The sequence below is a fragment of the Abrus precatorius genome, unplaced genomic scaffold (genome assembly GCF_003935025.1).
Source record: "Abrus precatorius isolate BTA unplaced genomic scaffold, Abrus_2018 Scaffold3, whole genome shotgun sequence".
Taxonomy (NCBI): Eukaryota; Viridiplantae; Streptophyta; class Magnoliopsida; order Fabales; family Fabaceae; genus Abrus; species Abrus precatorius.
In genome coordinates, this window is record NW_020874373.1 from 1,970,493 (window position 1) to 1,993,962 (window position 23,470).

Sequence of the window (23,470 nt, forward strand, 5' to 3'; positions counted from 1 at the left end):
AATTTAATTTTTGTATAAAAATATTTTAGGAGAAAATGATGTTCCACTCTAAAATAAAAAAAAGGCTCTAAGTTAAAGTTAATATTTATGAAAAACTTTAATATTTCTTTAAATAATACCATTCGGATTAAAAAGTATAATTAATATTTTTATTTACATTAAAGTTATTATTAACTTCCTTATACAACCTTTATTATTATTATTTATTATAAGCATATAAAAGCTTTAAAAATTAAGTAAAAAAATTAATTAAAATATTAAATATATAAAATAAACAGATAAATAAAATGAAATATTCTTTTTAAAGTAAAAAGGTAAAATAATATATATATATATATATATATACATATACATATTAATTCATTATATTAAATATTTATAATCACTTAAAGTATAAATACTAAATAATTTATATATTTTAACGTGATAACTATTTTTAAATTTTTAATTTATGGTGGTGACATAATATAAAATTTATTGTAAAAATACGTGAATTGAAAGCAAAGTGGAATAAGTTAGTGGATATGGTTGATGATTGGTGATGATGTGCAGCAATTGAGAAGCAGAAAAAAGAGTTGGTAATTGGTAATATATAATAACAAAACAGTAAAAAGTCACACTCTCACCAACAACACGAAGCACCAAACATCAAAACCAAAGCCAATCCAATTTCCAAACCATAAAAATTTACTTGGTACCTACACGCCTCCACCATCATTCATCGAATCATCACTGTCTTAGTTTTCTTCTTCCATGGCAGTAACCTCAACATCACTCGCTTCTCAACTCTCCATTGGCCTTCGCCGTCCTTCTTTCAATTCTCAACCACTCTCTGCCAATCAATCTTTCTTCCACACCCTTCATTCCAATCTTCGTATATCCCTTTCTCATGCCAAACCCTCCCGTGCCGTCGTCGCCATGGCTGGTTCTGGCAAGGTTCTCTTCCTTCTACTTTTTTATTTTGGAAAAAAATTTAAACTTTATTGTTATTCCCATTACAAAGTTTGTACCTTTGATCGTTAAATGAAATGGGTCAATGTGATTTCAGCGGGGAATGTAATTTTTCTTAACGGGTTGTTTTGCCTTTGTCTAATTACACCAAAGTTTTCTTCCGTTGTGTGCAACTTAATTTTCTCTGCAACGATTTATTGCTTAATTGTGACATCAACATGTTTTCCACCCAATGAACTAGGTTTTTTTTTAATCTTTTGGTTATATATTTCTTCTTCATCTTTTATTGGTTATCCGTTTTGCCATTTGCTATATTGATCTTTTCTTCCTTTCTTTGTGGTTCCAGTTTTTCGTTGGTGGCAACTGGAAGTGTGTAAGTATCTTTCTCTCAAAAAAAAATTTCACTATTTGCCAGATTTTTATTAATTATTAAAATGCAATGTTTCCTTTAGATGATTGAGTCCCTGAGTTTTTTTTTTTTTTTTTTTGGAAACTTGAGAATGTTACACTTGTAGCACCACGCTATGGGAATGTAAATTACACACCAAGCATTAAGAATCTTACACTTAGTTTAGAACAAATGGCATTTCTAATCACGTTTACTAATAAGTAAGTTTTTTTTTTTTTTCATGTTGTTAAATCCACCTCACTTTATTGCCTGTAACTTGCCTCATTCTCGAACATTCTATAGCAATAGCAGCATAGAGCTTGCTTCAATGTTTTGTCTAAGACTTCTATTTGTTTTCATTTCACGGTATGGGAATGTAAATTACACACCTTTTTTCCGTCTGCCATGTCTTGTTTATATTGAGAAACTTCTCACACTAAAGAATAAAAGGAACTCTTCCCCCCCCCCCCCCCCCGCGGTCACTATGTAGAGCAGAGAAAATTTGGATGATAAACATCATTCTTTTTCACTGTCTAAATATTTTTTAGAAACAAAGCTTTGTATCACAATATATCTGGCTGTAAGATAAATTTCCTTCACAGTTCTTTGATTGTCCTGTCTGCCTATCAGTTTGTTTGTGTTGAATAACAATTTTTTTTTGTCTCTTTCTTACCAGGTTTTAGTTGAAACAGGCACTTCCTTTTTGTAATGCTTAGTTCAGTAGTTTTTGTTCTTTTGTTTTATGTGCTCAACCACTTATTAGTTAGATGAAGCATTTGATTCTCATGGTTCTATCAATTACTAGTTCAGTTGGGAATATCATCGTGCTATATTTGTATTTTTCAAAACTCTGTTTGATTTTTATTACCTCTGCTGTTATCTCTAGAATGGAACAAAAGACTCCATCAGTAAGCTTGTCTCTGACTTGAACAGTGCCACATTGGAGCCTGATGTTGGTGAGACATGTTTAACCTTTCATTTATTTGTTTCCAGTAGAAAGCATAAGACTACAAAATTTACGTAATGCTGCTTATGCTTCTTCCCAATTCCTAAAACTTAAAATAAGTTGCTGAGATTGAAAGTGATTTTTTTCCCGTATGTTGATATAGTGATATGTTTGGGTTAGCAAAAATGCTGATGAAATCATACAATGCATTCCTATTCCAAATGGTCTAATACCTCGTAGGTGGTTATAAATGCTCAAATCATGTGTCAAAAGGAATTGGACATAGGTTTCTATGGCCATTCTCATTACCAAAATTTGGGCAAAATGCAAGGAATCTCACTCCAACTATGGGTCATTTGCGTAGAACTCCCTTGTGCTTTGAAACTCATTAACACAACTATTGGACTTACTGACTGTACAGAATGACTCCTTATAGGGGTTTTTCTGCACATGTATGTTACGGTCAATATGAGCTATTATTCATTGTTTGTTTAACTGAAGTTTTGTTGGTGATTTCCAAAGGAAAAGAGGTTTTTTAGGACATGATTCTAAGTTGGTTCCTTCTTTTTGTCTCCCCCAAACACCCCCCCCCCCCCAAAAAAAAAAGGGAAAAGAAAAAAGTCATTGAGAATGTTGTGAATGTCTGAGACTATTTCTTAATAACCTTGTTGATATGTTTTAAATATTTGATCATCATAAACTTTTCCATTTTGTGAGAAGTACAGATGTTGTTGTTGCACCTCCCTTTTTGTACATCGATCAGGTAAAAAACTCAATTACTGATCGGATTGAAATCTCTGCCCAGAATTCTTGGGTGGGAAAAGGTGGTGCCTTCACTGGAGAAATCAGGTTAGCTTGCTCTTCCCTGTCAAGTGTTAATTGATCTAGGCAGTTCTTTTTAATGCATACTGTTAGGCCTGTTGGATGATTGTAGATACCTTTTTTTATATGTTCACATTCTACTTTTTGCTGTTCTTGATGTGATTCTGATGTTTAAACCAATTGTATTATTATTTTCTGGTCATCCCCAACTTTGCTTCTATTTATCAAGTTAACCCAGTCAGTTTATTTCGTGGTGGTCCTCAACTATGCTGCAACTTAATTAGTTAACTCGGTCAGTTATTAAAATCTGACTCTTGTAGTGTGGAACAACTGAAAGACCTTGGATGCAAGTGGGTTATTCTTGGACATTCTGAGCGAAGACATATTATTGGAGAAAATGATGAGGTATAACATATTCAGAGATTATTCCTACTATAGCTTTGCTAGAGAGCATGATCAGTACCTTTTGTAAGTGATGCAAAATAATATATTAACCTAATATTGTCAACTCCAGTTTATAGGAAAGAAAGCTGCCTATGCTTTGAGCCAGGGTCTTGGAGTGATTGCATGCATTGGAGAATTGTTAGAAGAAAGGGAGGCTGGGAAAACTTTTGATGTTTGTTTTCAGCAATTGAAGGCTTTTGCAGGTGAAAGCTATGTTTCTTATATAATCACCTAAAATCCTTTTTATTTGGTTAAAACATAAGCGCAGGGGAGAGTGGGGAGTTAGTTATGCTGAATGCTTGCATAATATCCATTATGTCCATTATTTGCAGATGCAGTTCCTAGTTGGGATTATATTGTTATTGCATATGAACCTGTCTGGGCCATTGGAACTGGCAAAGTGGCCACACCCCAGCAAGCTCAGGAAGTACATATAGCTGTTCGGGGTTGGCTAGAAAAGAATGTCTCAGCTGAAGTTGCATCTAAAACGCGAATTATTTATGGAGGTAAATTGTTTATTGCACCTTTCGTTGCATCGTGAACTTGAATGTTATGGAAATTTAGGATCCCATTGAATAAGATTGCATGTTTTATTCAATGTCATGTATTCTTGAGCCAAGTCAACAACCTTTGCCAATTCCCTCATTATTTTATACGTGTGACTTTTCTTAAGATGCATTCTATAAGTACCAACTACCAAGGGAATTCATTTTTCATACTGGTATAAAGGGGGATATTTTGCTCATTCATGATAGATTAATTTAATAGAATTTTAGAGCCTTATAGATTAAACAAAGGAAAATGTATTCTTACAATCAATGAAATGCTTGCCATTTGTCGTAGCTGATATACTTGACAGCTATAAACTTTTGCATGCACATTTGTCTCATTGACAATAGGATTGCTCCTGACCTTACCGTTTTCAAAATGTTATTTAGTTTACATTCGGTTTATTGGATGACTTGAGAAAATAGTTCTCATTTGAATTTAAATTTTTCCAGCACAGCACCATGTGGATACTAACATTAAATTAATGTTTTTAGGATCTGTAAATGGGGGCAACAGTGCTGAGCTTGCAAAGCAAGAAGATATTGATGGATTTCTTGTTGGAGGTGCTTCATTAAAGGTACAGTTTCTTCAAAATTACTTTGAACAAAGTGAGCCTAGCATGAGTTGATTAAAGAACTCAGATTATTATTTATAAGTACAAGTTGATCTTGATGACGTGCAGGGTCCTGAGTTTGCTACCATTGTGAATTCAGTCACATCAAAGAAAGTTGCGGCTTGATACTCATTATGGTTTTGGCACTATGAGAGCATTATTAAGGATAAAAATGCCTAGTCTTAAATGTGGCAATAAAATGGGTGTATTATAACAGTTTGGTCTTGATCATACTTGATGTGATTTCTTTGCGATTAGTAGGAAAAGCATTCTCTCAGTTTTCCAAAGAGTCTGTTCTTATAGCAATTAGAGATACAAAGCATGTTAACAGGCAATAAAAGTTTCTGGGTTATTGTTTTTCATTTAAATCCCTTCTTTCTTTTTGGCCCTTTATAATCATCATCGGTGGCAGGGTCCAGATTATTGTGACTAAAAATTGCAGTTTCTAAGTTTGTTCAGTGTCTTGAATGGAAGTTATTGTGGTGTTTTACATGCATTATTTTAAGCATAATTGGAACTCATGCATTGTGAATTGGTTCCAAATGAGTTTATTCTACCTCTCCACCAAAGCCGATTGAAGGTCGTTGGGACCATCAATTCCAATTAACTCTCCTTTTGACAGAATAAAAAATATGACCTTTTGTCATGTTCCTTTTTTTTCAATTCACAATAATATTTCACTAAAATATTCTTTCTCCTTTACATAACGACAAATTTTCTTTTGATGAATTCTGTCGACACACATTCTGTAATTAAACCGATAAGGAAAAAAATTTTTTTTATCAATTTTATTATTTGAATTGCTAAAAATTAACATATATTACATGTTTCTTTTATCTATTATATCGTACCTTTGAAATGATAATGTGTTAACTATTGACCGGTTTAGTTTACACAACTTAAATAAATACGATTTGTATAGGTCTATTTGTGATAATTTAAAATTATTTAAATATAGGTAAAATAATATTTAACTTTTAAATTGTTATCTTTTTTACAAATAGAATTTTAAATATAATGCATTTAATGTAAAAGACTTTAAATAATTTTTTTCAAATTTTATCCATTAAATTTTGTAGGGTTAATTCTATTTTTAGCCACTGTCATGTGAGTAATATATTTTTAAAAAAATATAAATATTTAGAAGATATTTGTTTTTCTTTTTAAAAACAGTTATTTATTTTAAAAAAAGAAACAAGCATGCTTTTAATTATTTTTTTAATCAATTTTCTTATCTAAAACATCAAATATATCTTATTTTTACTTAGAACTCCAACTAATCCAACTAGATGTGTATGAAATTTAGTTTATTTTCAAAAATAATTATTTATTTTTGTTAACTTTTTAAAAAAATCAAGAGTCTAATTGTAATTGTGAATCAAATTAATATTTTTTTAACATGTATTATTGATTTCTTTTAGAGTTGTAACGAGTTGAAATATCTTTATACTTTAAATTTGTTTTTAGTAAAATGTTGATGTTTAAAAAAAAATTTTAAAAAATATATTTAAAAGAAAAAAATTATTATTTCACTTAAAATAATTCTCAAATATATACATGCATAAAGTCATTTAAAATTCATTTTACTCATAATTTATGAAGTATGTATTTATTTTAATTTATTTTAGACACTAAACACGTAAATTACCTAAGATACGATTATTTCAACCTAAGTTAGGGTTTAAACGAAAAAGTTATTTTACAAAAATAAATAGTTATTTACTAATAATCTGAGAGAAAATATAAAAAAAATTAAAAATAGTATTTTCAAACAACTGAAGTTCATTCATAAATATAAATTCTCAAAATTTTTCCTTCTTCAAAATCTTAATTTCACTTTCTATCTATTCTGAAAAAATCTCTTTTTATAAAAATTTCAAAATTATTAATTTTACTAAATTTCTACATTTAAAACCTCTAAAATCATTTCTCAAGTATCTCTAAAAATCCCAAATCATTTTTTAAATAATAAGAATTTAAAGTTTTTAATAAAAAAAACTGACAACGTTTTTTTAAGCCAACTGATAGAAGAATTTGATCACTGTAAATAAAAATATAATCAAGTAGGAAAAAAAAAAGGTATTATAAAATACTAGCACCCTAATCATAATAAACATAGCAAGAGTACACCTTTTTAAAAAAATATATATATTTGGTGCAATTTACTCATGTAATATATTACCAACTCTCGAGGAATCTATGACAGAAGGAAGTATTCATATAAGGAGTAGCTGAGTACATATCATATTAAATTTTGGAAAGAGAGATGTGCAAAGAAATGGAAATAAATAAAGTACGAGATGATTAGATGAAGCTGAAGAACACGTTTCTGACAAATATAATTTTATTATTAGCTCATTCAGAACGCACCCTAATCATTGCAAGCCCCACTTAGTTTTAAATATTTCTCATCAGAAGACCCCTACAACTAGATTGAGCCCATTCAAAAGCCATTCTGCAAATTAAACTCAAGTCATTATCGCCACTTCGCTAAGCACATCATCATCTACGTAGTTAAATTCAATTTTTAATGGGATGCAGTGTATTAGTGCTAATACGATTACATCTATTTTTGTAAACAAACAATGAAATTCTACTCTAAAAATATTTAATTGGTCAAGTTTTATCTTTTGTGACGCCAAATTACTTAAAAAAAAAATAAATCATAACAGAAAGTGTAAAACAAAAGGTATACATAAAATTTGAGATTAGGCTTACGAAAATATTATAAACATTTTGTTGTTAGAATTCAACTTTTCAAAGTTAGGGACTTGGGGGCATGGAAGAAAGACACAGAATAGAGAAGAGGCTTCATAACATAACATATATAATAAAGCAACCGGAAATCACGAACACCATCAATTATTGGCATTGGTATGTGTATTTACTTTTTGTACTTGTCAATTAACCATGCATGTGAAACCAAGAATAAGGGGCCCTACAATCTAGTGATCTACGGCCTCTGTCTTACTCACTGTAACAGAGCAAAAGACAGAATTACACAAAATCGCCGCATGATTATTATTAATTAATGTGGTGAGGCACATGCAAAATCTTATTCTTGAACAACCCTTCACACATGATATTGATTTGTGATGATTTGTACTTTGTGATTGTAAAACAGGGGGTGCCGCTGTTAGTCGATTGTGTTGGGGTGTGAGCATTGCGTTAACAAATAATTACATTAAAAACGACTTCATATGTAACGAAACATCAATCTAATGGGAAAAGAAGAGGAAGAATATCTCAACAATTGAGATGGGTGCGCTGCGTATAACTTGCAATAGTTCACGTACGTTTCGTATTGCTAATGTACTCACTACTAGCGCTTTGTCCACATTTTATATTGCATATGTTTCTATACATGCATATTTTCTGTATTTAAGTCACAAATCCTAGAAAATGTTAAACAAATATTTAAAGTAATGAGAATCACTGATGAATGTAAATGCCAATTTATTCTAATACAGATATTCACCCTGACAATCATTTTCATTTTGGCAAAACTAGTTGAGTCCTTGTTCACAATTCAGAGAGTTTGCAAATCATGTGCTGAAATAAATACAAAAAATAGACATGATGAAAAGAAACAGAGGATGACTTGGCAGTGTTAATGTTATTTCTTGTTACCATAAGACCTAATAAATAAGGGATTGAGGTTTCTAAATTGGTTGATTAACAGTGTAAGGTGTGGACCACTGCTCCATTTCACTAACGAAAAAGAGTGGCTGGCACAGGACAATTTGGCACTGTCCAATACATAAAGTGAATTTGGATACTAGTCCACAACGCTTTCTTTCACGTGCTTGCTGCCCTGGCCATCTCATCATTGGTGTGGTATATGCATAACAGCCCATGCCATGAATGACCTCCATCAATATCTATTTATCCATACCTATAGTTATGACACCCACCAAAACCATTTCTATCACAACTTGCTGCCATTTCCTTCAATTCTATTTGATCCCGAGCATCCATAGAAAATAAATATCTAAAATATCATCTAGTATTATCGAGCTACTAGTTTTCACATCCCTCATCCTATCATATCAAGTCACCTTGTGGATGGTAGTTTTAATAAAAAGGTAGCAAAGTTATTACTACATGTTCGTTCGGTAACAGTATAATGGAATATAAAACAGGATAGTTCTGACTTTATCAAATTTTCACACCGAAACTCGTTAAAATGCATCCCGTAACTTGAGTACACGCATACTAGTTTGTCACAAGCAGTTGTTTGTAATTAATTAGCAGAGAAATAGAACCAATAAGAGGTGCATTTATAGATAAATGATTGTGCTTCAACGTGGTTCTAGTCCCTTCTCTATCAACGTTCTACATTCATTCTTCTTCGCATTTATTTTTCGAGGACACTCGCTCGGGCTTTTACCTCTTTAATTTGGAAAGTTAATTACGATCCACCCTGGTGGACCCACACGTGGCATGTGCTCCTGCGACTCTCTCATTAAACACTTTGTCTCGTACCATGATTAACTGTTTGTTTTTTCTTTTCTTTTCTTTTCTTCTCTTCTCTGGAGAGTTCATTTCCATTATGATCCAACCATTCAGGATTAAAATACTCCATAAAAACAGGAAAAGAAAGATAACAATTTTGATTTAATTCAGAGAGGAAGAAAGAAAAGAAAGTGGAAGGATAATCAATCATACATTGAATTGTGGACGAGGTGCGTGGCAGAGCAAGCAATGATAATAATTTAACGAAAAGAGAACTTGATGATCATGAACCATCCAACCAAAGATCAACGGCCACCGATTCAACACGAAAGGAACAACCCTCGAAAGTGAAAAATAAAGAAAACACAAAGGAAAAACATACACAGAGAAATTCAATAATACAGAATTATTTTCACTCTCCCTCTAGTACTCAGTGGTGGGAAGCTGCTCGTGGGTGTGGCTAATGAAAACAACCTCATAGATGAGCCCAGCAAGCCCACCACCGATGAGAGGCCCAACCCAGTAGATCCAGTGGTTGTCCCAGCTCCAGCTCACAACAGAAGGTCCGAATGACACGGCCGGGTTCATGGATGCTCCATCGAAAGCCCCGCCCAACAAAATGTTCGCGCCAACAATGAAACCAATGGCGATGGGTGCAATAATTCCCAAATTACCCTTCTTCGGATCCACGGCGGTAGCGTACACCGTGTACACTAACCCGAAAGTCATCACGATCTCCAACACCAACGCGTTCCCCACTCCAACTCCAGCGGAGAGCCCGAATGCTGGAACAGGCTGCCAAGCACCGTAACAAAACCTCATTAACACAATTCAAACAAACACACGTAACGCTAAACTAACAAGCTAATGGTTTTAACGGTCTTACGAGTCCGGTAACGAAGAGGAGGAGCAAGGAAGCCACGATGGAGCCGAGGAGCTGAGCGATGATGTAAACGATGCCGCGGAGGAAGGTGATGTTGCCGCCGACGAAGATGCCGAAGGTGACGGCGGGGTTGACGTGGCCGCCGGAGATGTTGGCGCCGACCGAGACGGCGACGAAGAGGGCGAATGCGTGGGCGATGGAGGCGGCGATGAGGCCGGCGGGGGAGGAGGGGCCGTCGTTGGTGAGCTTATTGTAGGCGATGCTGGACCCGGAGCCGGCGAAGACGAAGATGAGGGTTGAGATGAACTCAGCCAACGCAGCCTTCAAGGTGTCTGGGTGAGTGGCCTCTTCGGGCCTTCCCACGGCGATGTTTCTGATCGGCATGTTCGAGTTTCGATGATAGCAACTGTTGAAGGATGGTGCAAAGACCGATCACTCTCTGAAACCACTCTCTGTTTCGTTGCTACTGCTTTTCGCTTGGTTTGTTCTTATATGCAGAGTGAAGAACAACCTGCCTCGGATTCCACCGGCTACACCCAGTTACCGGTATTTATTTTTGCAAATTTGGATTTAAATTTACTATACTTCCAACAATGATAGTAATCGAGTTTTTGAAAAATACCAAGCCCGAATGGAAAGAATCCCAATTGTGACAGCCTGTGTGACATGTTCTTCATTTCAAATTATTTTATTTTTTGAGTGTATATCCCCACCACTAGTCGTTCCCCTTATACAGCGAAGCATTTCTTAGTTATCCGTCCGAGGACTGACACGTGTCCGAGATGGATAAGGCCCACGTACGCTGCTGATAAGTCGAAATTGTCTGGTTTTTTATGTGTCTGGATTGTTCCAGAGAAATTGCAGCTTGATATTTTATTTAGCTTCAATATGGGAATGACGATGGCTGTAGATTTGTAAATCATATCCTGTGCGCAAAAATTAATGGAAAGAATTATGAATTATTATAAGCGCAAAATGCAGCAAAGTAGTACTTAATCTGTATTTCTAATCATACTTTAATGAATGGGATAAGAGGATAAGCACTGTGATGACTCTGTCAGTGACCCACCGGAAAAAGCAGGTATTATTAGCAGACTTTGACTGACACGTTGGTTAACTGGATTTGTTTACTATTAACATGAATGTCACACCAAGTTCATTTTTCAAAGAGAAAAATATAAGATTTTGCATAAAGTTTACCTTTATAAGAAAAGGATCTTAATTAAGAGAATTAAAATTGATTTCGCTCCATCATCCTCGTTTCGATTAGCTTAGCTGGTCCCCTCAATTATAAGCAAACAGGTATACTATATTCTGTCTCCACCCAATCCTGTATAAAGTCTTTCCAAATATACTATTTCTTTCTTCTTCTTTTTTAATTTTTAATTCTTTATTTACGTTAAAGTAATATATCTTTTATCGTTAATAAATGAATTAAACCATCACAAAGTATATATACATATATATTAGAGAGGTAAATTAAGAGCTACGTGTGAGTTTAATTGGGGCTCAAATCTTGTTAAAAACAATTAATGACTTTCCCGTTTGGAAAGAAAATGTACAGACGACTTTGGATTATCTATTATGTACATGATTTGCCAACTTAGTCATCATCACTGGGTGCCTTATCATCGAAATATTTTATATACCAATCCAAACGTTACTCTTTTTTATTTTCTCATTTATGATCTTAGTCTTGGTGTGTAGTTCGGAGATATTTTTTTTAAAAAAATTAAAATTTTATAAAATAAATTAAATAATTATATTTTGAAATAAATTAAATCAACCGCTAATTGTTAAAAAGTTTAAAATTAAGTCAATTCTCTTTTGGCATCCAATTTATTAGACAAAAATAAATAAGATCTTTATTATAAGTTTTAAATGAATAAAATATTAAATATTTTATTTGTATTTAATATTTTTATACAATATTAAGAAGATTAATAAAAAAAAACCAGAGAATACAACATTATTCATAAATAAGTTCATTGAATTAGTATATTAAAATCTTTGACGCCACTATTAAGCGTATGGATCGATTAATACATGATTATTTTAATTGAAATAGTAGTTTTGAATTTAATATATATATATATATATAATTTCATTAAATATTTAAAAAATAATTTTATTGTTTATATTTGTAGTCTAAACAAATCTTTAAAGATCATGTTAGACTAAAAAATCGAGAAATAAAATTTCACTATACTCCACCCATTTCAATTATTTATTTATTTATCATGAATAAAGCTTTAAAGCCTACGGAGAGGTGGTCAGGGATTAGGTTTTAATATTAGAAACATAAACGTTATAAGTTATACCGTAAAAAATGAATTCAAAGCTGAACAGCAGAAAGGAAAGAGCTGAAAATGATAAATAGCAGGTTTAGATAAATTATACAAAATATCTTCTAATTTACTTCACTGGTTTTTAAATCATACTTTATACACATACCTCAATAAATATTGAACATGATACACACATGATGTTTTCCAACTCATTAATAATGTCCATGAGTTTTTAGTCACTAAGTAAAATTAAAAGGTTGTATATTGGTTGAAAGTAATATATATATATATATATATATATATATATATATATGAATATACAAGTATAATTATCTTAATTATTTTAAACAATTTTCTTTAAAATGGAGTGACTCTCTCCTTATATTACGTACTTGTATAAGGCTCGTTTATAAAGTTGAACATAATATTAGAGCTCATAATACAACCTCGTGATTTATTAGAAAAAAAAAATTCACGACTATTTAATAATTTAAAGATAAAACTCGTAACCTTTGAAATTCAAATTTAAAATATAATTTCAAGTAATCCAAATGTCTTGGACATTTTGGATAAAGTTACAACCTAAAATTCAAATTTTATATTAAAAGAATCAATCACCCTTTCGGCGGCATAGATTTGAATTGAGCTCATTCTTAAAATTTAACATTAGTTTTCTTCATTAAATAAAATGCACACACATATATACGCATAAATATATTAATTATTGATTAGTGGATGTGAAAAACTAGGTAAATCATGAATAAGTTAAAAAATATATAAATGTTTTGATTCCGTAAGCACGTACAATAATTTTATGTTCAATTTCAAAATTTATATATATCACGAAAAGATATCTTTGAAAACAATTCTCATTTTTAGAATCCAGCTATACATTTAAAGATTAGTCTCTCACTTATTAGAAAAAAAATCCATATGAATAGTGCTTTTATATTGATTATATTCATATTTATACTAAGGGCCGGCACCGTTTTTCAAATTTTTAATTATATCTCCACCTAATCATGCAGTCATTTTTAGTGGTTGAAACTCGAAATTATAAACAATTAGTGGAATATCCAAAACCCAGACATGGGTGGTCAATTTCGAACAAAGCATTGCTAGTGAGGTTATGCATTATGATTTGCTAATGAATCCGTTGGACCTGTTCAAGCTCTTCATAGTTGATTAGGCCTGGAGAAGGGTATATTAATTTGATAGTTCAAACTCGATCTTTATTGTCTATAGCCCCATTAGTACATCATAATTTGCTAGCTACAAAATACTGTTCTTTTCTTCCTAACTTTGAGACTTTTTGGTTGCATGATTTGCGTGACGCAAGTAATAAAAGAAAAAAAAATGTTCTAATATCAATATCTTTCGGTGGTAAAAGTATTTATATATCACACATTCAAAACAATAATTGTGTTTTTTTTCTTTTTTACTTGAGACGATCCTTATCATGAAACAATACATAAAACACGAAAAAAATCTTATTGAATGAAAACTTGGATGGATTAGAGCTTTCAAGGGGGTGAGATCAAACTGAGTTTGACGATACAAAATTAAGGATATCCTATAGCATATGCCACCTTCAATTCTCTGTTCATTTTTGTTGCGAAGTGTGTGTGTCCATAGGACGAAAGCAAATTGAGAAAATGGCCCACCCATGGGCTCCAAAGTGCCAACTTCACATATATAATAATTCATGATCGTGCATGGTGTAGACAAAAACAAAAGAGCAAGTTTTAGATTTTACTTAGGTCCTATTATAGCTGAAACAAAACCAACATCATATTCTCTGATTTTGTCAGAGGCGCATAGCGTAGTTTATCAATGATTAGGTGTGTGCAAGAGAAAATGTGAGGCTGAGATTGATTTATCGCTTACAAAAGCAGCAATTTGTGTATAATATATATGAGTCAATAAACTAATACTCGCAATTAGCATAATAAAACAGAAAATGATATACAACGACAGTGACTAAATATGAATTAAGAATGAGGCTCCGGGCATCACATGAAATTAAAGAAGGAACTTAGTGGGAATGTGGAAAGGACCACCACAACGTGACACCTTTGCTGTGCGTTGAACGGAGAGGTAGTGTAGCATTGTCTTTGTCTCGGGTCATAGTAAAACCGTCCAAAAAGCACCATAAAACCATTCATATCACTCACCAAACTTTTTCTCATTTTAAACTCAAATCAGTGTATATTATTATTTTAATTTTTTAAAAAATATTTAAAATAAAAATGATTTATATGAAAAGAAAGAGTGACAATAGAAAATACTCTGAATACCTAACACTGCGGCTGCTATGAATTCCACTGCCACATAATGTAGTATTATTCTATATTATTGCCCAAGTCATTCATTAGTTGCTAAGATTAAATAATTATGATTGGTATATTTTAAAAGAATTATTTGAGAAATGTAAAAATTGGGTGAAAATGTGAAATATAAGAAAGAGGAATAGAACGTGGCATTGGGTGGATGGGGCAGCAGCATGCTAGTTTACAGGCTGACACTGTGATTGGTCAACACAATACTGGAGAAGCAGCAATTACAGCTGTACTGAGTAGGCCATCACGTGGAGAATAGGGATTTGGATTCATCAATTGGGGCGCTATGCTATAATTTATAATCACATGATCATATCAAATAAAACTAGCTCATATTACACTTGATTATTTTATTTTATTAACTTTTCCCCCCATATATTGGAAAATCCCTAGTGCAAACTCTTTAGCATTTAATATCTTCTATTACACTAAATTCTTGTTTCTTATATTATCTAAGTTTATATAACAAACTCTTTGGTGATGTAAAGTTCATGTTACACTACGTCGCAGAACACCAATGTGTAGTATCATTTGTCACAGCATAAACAAAACGTGACCAGCTATGAGTCACGTTTGATCCAACAATAGTAGATTAGCTTGAATGGACAAACAGACCGAAATTGACAAAAGTGGGTCATACATGCCACGTTCTTAGTCGTGATAGTCGTATGTGACAGATTGGATTCACTTCACGGAGGTGATAGTACTAACAAGGGTTATTGTTATAATCATCAAATTTATGAAAAATTAAATTATTATCGTTTTTTAATTATGCTTTTTAAAATCAATCAATTATACAAGTAAACTATATAAGAATATAGTAAAATGGTTCTTGTTTTATAAAATAAAAATTTATGTTATTTATAGAACTTTAAAAAAATTATTGATCAGTGAATCCATATATTTGCTCTTGATGTATCAAGTGGCCACAGTGAAACATTAAGGGAAAGAGAATAAACTTGTCCTAATCCCCTTGAGAGATTACACAAAGGTTAATCTACCTTTCTCACTCAGCCTGTGGTGAATTAAGACTGGTGGTGCATTAATGATGTATTAAAGGATGAATTTGCACTAGGGGTTAAAAATGTGGCCATTTGGGTGCTAAAATGGTGAGAGGAGAGCTAAAATAGAATTTCCTGGCATATATAAAAACAAAAAATATATTGAAGTGCTATGTGTTATATATAAACAAAATATTCTTGTAAAAATTATGCCTCATTTAAAAAATGAACTTTGTTTTTGTGCATGTGTGAGTACCAAAGGTATTTCTCACTGACAACCAAAAACTATTTCCTTCAAGGCATATGCATAAGGCTAAAATAGTTATATTATACTGTTATCACAACATTCCTTAGCTGGACATGTCCCTTAATATATGACCACAAACAGCACTTCAACTAATAGCTCAGATTACTATTACACTTTAAATAAATACTTTTTCACCACTAGAATGTCCCTTAATTAATTAAACTAATCTTTTCGTCACAAAGAATATACTATATTAAATGCTCAGAAAAACAAAATAGTCTTTTTCTGCTAGTTGAAATAGCAGTACACACTCTACGGTCTCTACTTATTGTTTCATTGTGGTATTTAATTTTGACATTTTTTACATTTTCATCGTGAAAACAGATTGCTAACATAAATCGTATTGAGTTGAATGACAAACAAAGGAGGGGCAATCATTTGCATTGCATGTGCGAGGGAGCAAAAGCAGAAAGGGAAAAGTAGTGAGAAAAAGAGAAGCTAGTTTCTGTAAGTTGGCAATATTTTTAGGTACATTTTATTTTCTAAAAGAAAGTTAACAGTTAACTATGCAGGAAAGTTGGACCTTTCATCATCTCATGTCACACACACAAAAAGACCACGTGGCGGACTGATATGTGCCAATTTAAACCTCTAAGAAAAATAGTTTATAACAGAGACATTTTATTTTGAAATTGTTGAATTTCTACTTTTGGAAAAAAAAACAAATCTTGTTATAATTTTTAAATGTAAATATATGTTTAATCGTTATATTTTTATAAATTTTTAATCTTAATATATTGTTTTTTAAATTTAATACTTTTAATATTTTTCAGTGATGCAACTTTAAACAAATCCACAAGACAATTTTGTTTTGTAAGATTAATATAAATTTAGAGATGATAAAAAGCTTTTAATTTATTATGTTAAATTAATTATTTAACTTATTTTTGGTAGATTAAATAATACTTGATCCCCCAACTTCCATAATAAGTTGTTTCATGTAATTAACCTTCAAGTTATGGCAGAGCAGGTAAATTGTTTTAATTTTTACTTTCACTTGCATTTTAACCTCTCATCTCATTCATTTTTCATTTTGTAAATCATATTTGTTATATTATTTTATTAATTATTATTTAATTAGATTGGCAGGTTATATAGGGTCATATATTTTGTTAGGGCATGACAAAGTTAACCTACTTTACAACTTTTATTATGCAAGCTAGGAGAGTGCCTATAAGTTTAATTAATCAAAAGCTTAATATGTGTTAAATCACAAATTTGTACTCAATTTGTTTTAATATTATTATTTTTTATTTGTTTTATTATAGATGCTGTGCTCATGTAAGAATGGTTAAGCCAAATCTTCATCCTAAACTAAGGCTTAAGACTTATGTTTACTATATGTTCCGAACACATATTTAACTTTCTACATATGTGAGTGAAGGGAAAATCCCAACCTTCCATTAACACAACGCTTAATGTGGTCAAGCCTAGAATTTGACAAATTTAGTTTCAAACATGGAACAAAATCAGCTGCAAAAACAACAATTTTGAATTTTCTAGGTTTAAAGATTTATGTGAGAATAATTTTTGGGACTCAATCGTAGGGTTTATGGCACTCTTTTTCATGTCACCTCTGGATCTTTTTGATAAAGTAATCATTATTTTGCATCGATCTTCCTAATTTGTGAGATGGTGATTTTATTTGCATTTGTAGTCGAGAATCGGAAATTATTTTTGGAGCAAACAGAAAGGGCCCCATCACCACCGGCCAAACCGGCTAGGCGTAAATTGCAGTGCGAGACAAAAAAAGGACAACGTTGCTACATGTTATGTTTTAGAAAATAATTCTTATATTTTTTTTTCTCTCTTTTTATCATCCATTTTTATACTCATTTATTGGGTGGGTGGCAATGAAAATTGAAAATTACCACAGCTCAATCATGTGTTCTATTCAACCTAGTCATCAATACAAGAATGTTTTGACTTTGTCGGTAACATGTGATTTTGACGTGCATTGTATGTTTATTGTGAAACTCATTGATTTTATTAGTAAGGCTCCAAGAGAAGTCAATTTCAGTTTGTGTAAATTATATCATTGGCATAAAACTATATTAGCTACATATTTATATATATATATATATATATATATATATCTTTTATTATTGCTGAAAATTGTATTGTGATCGTTTGGGGTTGCAATTGCGTATCGTCAGGAAAAGGAAAGAAGTTTACAGAAAATGCGACGACGCAGCAGTCAAATCGTTTGGGCCGAAATAAAAAAATGTGGAGTTAATGGGGGGCCCAAGGCGGAGTTATTGTGAGCCATAGACGTTCCATCAGAAGAATGGTTGGGCCTAATACAAGTAATTTACGTAATGGTTGGTCTGTGGTGAGTTCTTAGAAGATGAGAGTGAAAGAGGGTGAAAGGTCGGTGATTTCTTCAAGATATTCTTTCGATTTGTAGGGCCTCTTCTTATTCTCTTTTTTCTTTGCATTTTCGACTCTGTAATATACGGTTAACAAATTCTTATTTATTCATTTATTTTAGGACACAATAATTTGTTCTTATTCATACAAATATATATTATTTTTTTATCAGTTTTTGATCGCACGTTTGAAAAAATATTAAAGTTTAATTTTAACAAATTATATTATTAACATTCAACAACAGTTAAATGTTGAATTAAATAACGAAGATTCAACCTTTCGTTACCGTATATCAAATATATGACAAACATTTATCCTTGTGTATTGTATGATTTAAAAATCAGATACTTTTATTGCATGTGTATGTTAGGTTATCTAACGAATATTTATTTAAATATTTTTATCATGTTAGAATTGATTAATTAAAAAAATGTTTATATATTTGTGAAATTTTAGTATAAATTACTTCAATTTTGTTCTTTAATTTTTTAAATTTACCATTTTTAGTCTCCAAAAATTATTTAATTAAAAAGTTGCTCTAGGTTCATTTTGTATGGAATAACGTCAGAGACAAAAAAAAACTTTATAAAAATTAAAATCACATTTAAATCAAATAGAAAATATTTTATATGACATTCCATTTCATGCACCAATAATTGCATGGACAAAGAGGTTAAATATTTAAAAGTTTGTATTGTAATACATATTTTTTTATCTTTTATATGTAATAAATTATTTATTCAATTTATTTTTATTGTGACTCATTAATCTGTGGGCTTGATGTATAAGATAGGAAATTTCGTTTATAGATATGTAGAAGAAAAGACTGGTTGTTTGTTAAAGTCACCCCAAATGACAACTTTCTATCACAATAAAATTTTATTAAAGTATTGCCACCTTTATTAATTTAATATTATATTATTCTTTATAGCGACAACTTTTATCTACTAAAAATTAAATTATTAGTCTAATTTTTTTATATATATCATTAGTACATAATATATTAGTTAATATATCATACTATTAATATAAATTTGTTTGAAACATTTTTGGATAATTATCATAGTAACAAATTATCTTAACACCCTGAGTTATTTGCTCTGTTAGCAAACAAGTTGTAACATCTTCAGGACACTCTATTAATGTTCATTCTCATAATAAAGTGAGTACTATTTCCTTCAAATCATTAAAGGTAAATTCACTTTAAATTTCTATTTAAAACTTAAAAGATTGTAGAAAATGAAAAATTAAAAAATTATGAATAAAATAAATGAAAAGTAAAGTTTGAAAATTTTGATACATGGTAATAACAGTGGGGAAAATTTTTTTTTTACATAACACTCGTTATATACATTGAGCCAAACACCCCATTTCTTAACATATACGTATTATGTTATGTATTTCATTTTTATTGAAATGATAATTAAATTTTAACTACAATAGAATTTGTCTTTGCTGAGGATGTTGTAGTGTGTGTAGTTTCTTTTTTTAAATGTAGTCTTTATTATTATTATTATTATTATTATTTATGTGTGTAGACTGAGTTGGCTGGACAGCAAATTTTCCATTGGGCTCTTCACACCCATGAGCCCGCATCATTTCTCTCATCTACGGACCATAAAGGAGCCCATCTTTTACTATTTATCATAATTATCTTCTCATTCTTCGTGGAAAAATGAATTGATTAGATTATACATGTGTTGGTTCAATTTATGTTAAAGAAACAATCATTCATTTTTATCAAATTTTTTAATGTAAATAAGTTCTTAACCTTAGAGAAAGAAAAAACTGATAATAATATTACACAAAAAAGCACTATTCAAAAATATTTTATAAAGTAGAATTCATATAAGAAATATCACATAATATAAACTAATGAAGATAATAACCAGTAACATATTTGATTAATCCGATTAGTTGATTAATAATACAAAATAAAAAAAATAATTAATAACCATACTTGAACAATAATATGTGGTCCTACCCTTTAGACTAGGTGAGACGTCTGTACATAAATGAAACCCTCTAATTTTGTTAATATTTTTGAGATATGAAATATTTTTGTATAATTAATTTTATTTTAAAATTATATTGTAAAACGTATATTTTATTTGAGTGTCTTATATATCTTACAAATTTAATAACACAATTACATATAATGTATAGAATATAATCAATCCCATTCAACCAATTAATGTGTGCCTGATTTTCCATTTACTTAAAGTCTAATGGAGATTTGGTCCAACAACTTAAAAAATTTCTTTCAATTTTTTTTTTTCTCTTAACGAGTTCCAGTAATTATCTAAACACAACCTTGATTGTTATTTGAAGTACAATGAATGAGATATAAATAAAGGGGAAAAAATCCAACAAAATACCAAATTTGATCATTATTCCGTTTTTCTATTTTGTTGAACTCTCCATCCAAATAGTGACAAAAAGAAGCAAAGAAAAAGGATGAAAAACTGAGTGTGTGGTGGATGGAGCAACTGTAGTTGGTGGCATAAAGTCATTATCTTTGGAGGACTATCCATGTCTTTGCTGAGTTACCTTTGACGAAGTGCCAAAGATATAAACATGTTATCTCTCCATTGAAAGGCGGAGAAAGAACGTTAGCATGGCACATTGAAGACAATAAAACATTTATAATGTTTAGATTTATCTTTTAAGTGTTTCTGCATTTATATTTATTTTAATGCTATCATTCGTGACTTTAATTTTTGTTAAATTTATATTAACAAATATTTAACATAAATGTAAACATACACTTACTGTGTGTTTTATTTCATGTTAGAGTGCATTTGAATTTATATTTATTTAGATGATGCTAATTATAACCCTTTTGTATTTTTTAAAATATTTGTAGATACACTTAGTTATATTTGAATTTTTTTCCGTTGTGGTAGAACATTATGTCTCTAGTTCTATTTTTGCCTAAATAAATTGAAATTTATTTAAGCAAATCTTTTAAAAGTAACTTAGAAAACGTATAACTCTTGCTTAAACACATTTGTGAAAGTTTCGTAAGTAAAATTGGAACTGAACTTTCAGGTCCTCTATGATGAAAAGAGATGATTCATATTTCACTTAGTTGTACATTTAATTATAATTTTTTTGTGAAATTTTCAAAATAAGAAAAATGTTAGAGATATTTATTGAAAAATTTTATTAAAAAAGTACTTATTGTATAAAAAATGTAAAAATATAATAAAAAATATTTATTAAAAATTTATTACATTTATATGTTTTAAATCAATCGTAATAATTAATATTAACAAAACCAATAAAATATATATTTACGTATTTCTCCTAAAATAGTAATAGAATTTGAAAAATTCGGATACATCTGGCTTAAAAAAAAAATAAAGAGAGATAGATGACACGTTTAACTTGTACTACTAATAGAAAAAAGCACGTACCACACGAGAATATTAGTTTTGTGATATATATCGTTGTCGAAAATGAAGTCACACATAAGAAAGTGTTCATATAAGATCACCCAAGTATTGACTCTCACTCCAACCAGATCACTCCACTGCTTTTGCATGGACATGAATAAGAATCAGATGTGAGCTATAATTAATTAGGGCAATATCATTCACTATAAATCATTAAAGTTTCTGTGGGGCACGTTCTTTCTAAAACTTCATTTTCCTTGCGATTGTTTTCGTCTGTTCTGCACAAACTACTTTTCAAGCCTATCAGAAACTATGACTTAGAATCACCCATCTTCTCTCAGTACAAAGAAAATAAATAAATTAGGCATTCAAATTCTTATCGATACAAATATTATATTCATTTAATTTAAGGAATGATATTTAAGAAAAAGCAATATTTTTACAATCAGTTTTTAAACAATCATGTTTTTTCACATAAAATGAGTGGGTATATAATTTGTCTGTGTTTGGTACATAGTGGGTGACACAAATAAGATTTATTGAATTACACGGTGTTCTGGTGACCGGCAAACTCGCTTCGTGTCTTGTCTAAGTTTCAGCAAAATTATCATATAAATGATTGATATATATTTTCTAAGATACAAGAAGGTTGAGAATTAAGCAGTGGGCATTCTTCTTGCTATGATTGATTATATAATAAAATTAAATCCACAATAATTGATGAGAAGTACACAGTTTTATTAAGACCAATATATATATTGGCAAATTTAGATGCTTTGCTTTGAGGCACTAACAGCAGCACAGCCTAAACCTGATGCTGGATTGCTGGCAGTGGCCCTTACGTGCTCCTCACAAACCCTCTCCACAAAGAGTTCCTTACGCTAAGAATCTCTCTTCGCCACTATTTTCGCATACTCTATAGTCTATACCTTACACCACGAAACCCACTCCAACTTCCATCTGTACTCCATATTCCACTACCTTATTCTTTACTTTTCTTCATTAATCTGTTTCCCTTCTTAAGGAAAATCATTCTTCTCGAACCATGTTAATGCCTCTTCCTTAATTTCAATTTGGTAGCTTATTAAAGTCACGCGTGAATATATTATTCAGATCCACGGAATTTAGAGCAACAATGTTACTACTGTATTATTATTATTATTATTAAATTAATACAATAATTTCCCAACTTTCACATTTTATGTTATTGTTCATAGAATACGTATAATTTTGATTAAAAAAATTTATAATACTAATCAATATATTAAATGTGTTAATTTTAGGATATATTAATGAAATATAAAATTGTAGATATATATGATATACATTGATTTTATAAATGTATTTTTTTTATTCAAAAAAGCTTATTTGAGTAAAAATTTAATAATATGAAAGTAGTTTTTGTTTATCAAGAAAACAATTTTTTGCATCCCTTAATAGTATATACATCCCACGAGGGAAGAGAGATGAGAAAGGTAATATGACAAAAAAAAAAAAACAATGTATATGTATATATATAAAAGATACTAATTATTTTATACTAGTACATACATTTTTATTTATTTCCATAGCAATGATTTTGGATCATGGATATATATAGCCGGCTTGATTATTATTGGACTGTCCTGTGTGCACTGAGGTAGTGACTAATTTGTACAATAAGAAATAGTTGGGTCAACTGCACATGAAGCACTCCCTCATTATTTAGCAAGTGTC

At 30.7% G+C, this 23,470-nt stretch overlaps 2 protein-coding genes across 4 annotated transcripts; one reads left to right on the forward strand and one right to left on the reverse strand.

Moving 5' to 3' along the window:
- Nucleotides 1-594: 594 nt before the first annotated feature.
- On the forward strand, nt 595-5,075 carry LOC113860833 (triosephosphate isomerase, chloroplastic-like). 2 transcript variants are annotated; one of them, XM_027493357.1, is made up of 9 exons: nt 595-936; nt 1,298-1,324; nt 2,226-2,295; nt 3,011-3,134; nt 3,428-3,512; nt 3,622-3,754; nt 3,884-4,057; nt 4,595-4,677; nt 4,783-5,075. In XM_027493357.1, the coding sequence occupies exons 1-9, from the start codon at nt 754-756 to the stop codon at nt 4,837-4,839; spliced, it is 936 nt and encodes a 311-aa protein (XP_027349158.1). In that variant the 5' UTR covers nt 595-753; the 3' UTR covers nt 4,840-5,075. The 2 variants fall into 2 exon arrangements, with proteins under 2 accessions (XP_027349158.1, XP_027349159.1); XM_027493358.1 differs by lacking the exon at nt 1,298-1,324 and having other exon boundaries at nt 613-936.
- A 3,080-nt stretch (nt 5,076-8,155) lies between these two features.
- On the reverse strand, nt 8,156-10,688 carry LOC113861438 (probable aquaporin TIP-type). Of its 2 annotated transcripts, none has more exons than XM_027494246.1 (2): nt 10,055-10,679; nt 8,156-9,963 (listed from the first exon to the last, which is right to left on the reverse strand). In XM_027494246.1, the coding sequence occupies exons 1-2, from the start codon at nt 10,433-10,435 to the stop codon at nt 9,592-9,594; spliced, it is 753 nt and encodes a 250-aa protein (XP_027350047.1). In that variant the 5' UTR covers nt 10,436-10,679; the 3' UTR covers nt 8,156-9,591. The 2 variants fall into 2 exon arrangements, with proteins under 2 accessions (XP_027350047.1, XP_027350048.1); XM_027494247.1 differs by having other exon boundaries at nt 9,441-9,953; nt 10,030-10,688.
- Between the last annotated feature and the right edge of the window lie 12,782 nt (nt 10,689-23,470).

Excerpts from the sequence above, each read along its gene's own strand:
- LOC113860833 (XM_027493357.1), top strand. The coding sequence starts at position 754 with ATGGCAGTAACCTCAACATCACTCGCTTCTCAACTCTCCATTGGCCTT. Across the intron at positions 2,296-3,010 it reads CACATTGGAGCCTGATGTTG|ATGTTGTTGTTGCACCTCCC; the intron begins GTGAGACATGTT and ends TGAGAAGTACAG. Across the intron at positions 3,513-3,621 it reads TTATTGGAGAAAATGATGAG|TTTATAGGAAAGAAAGCTGC; the intron begins GTATAACATATT and ends TGTCAACTCCAG.
- LOC113861438 (XM_027494247.1), bottom strand. The coding sequence starts at position 10,435 with ATGCCGATCAGAAACATCGCCGTGGGAAGGCCCGAAGAGGCCACTCAC. Across the intron at positions 9,954-10,029 it reads ACCGTTAAAACCATTAGCTT|CATTCGGGCTCTCCGCTGGA; the intron begins GTTAGTTTAGCG and ends AGCCTGTTCCAG.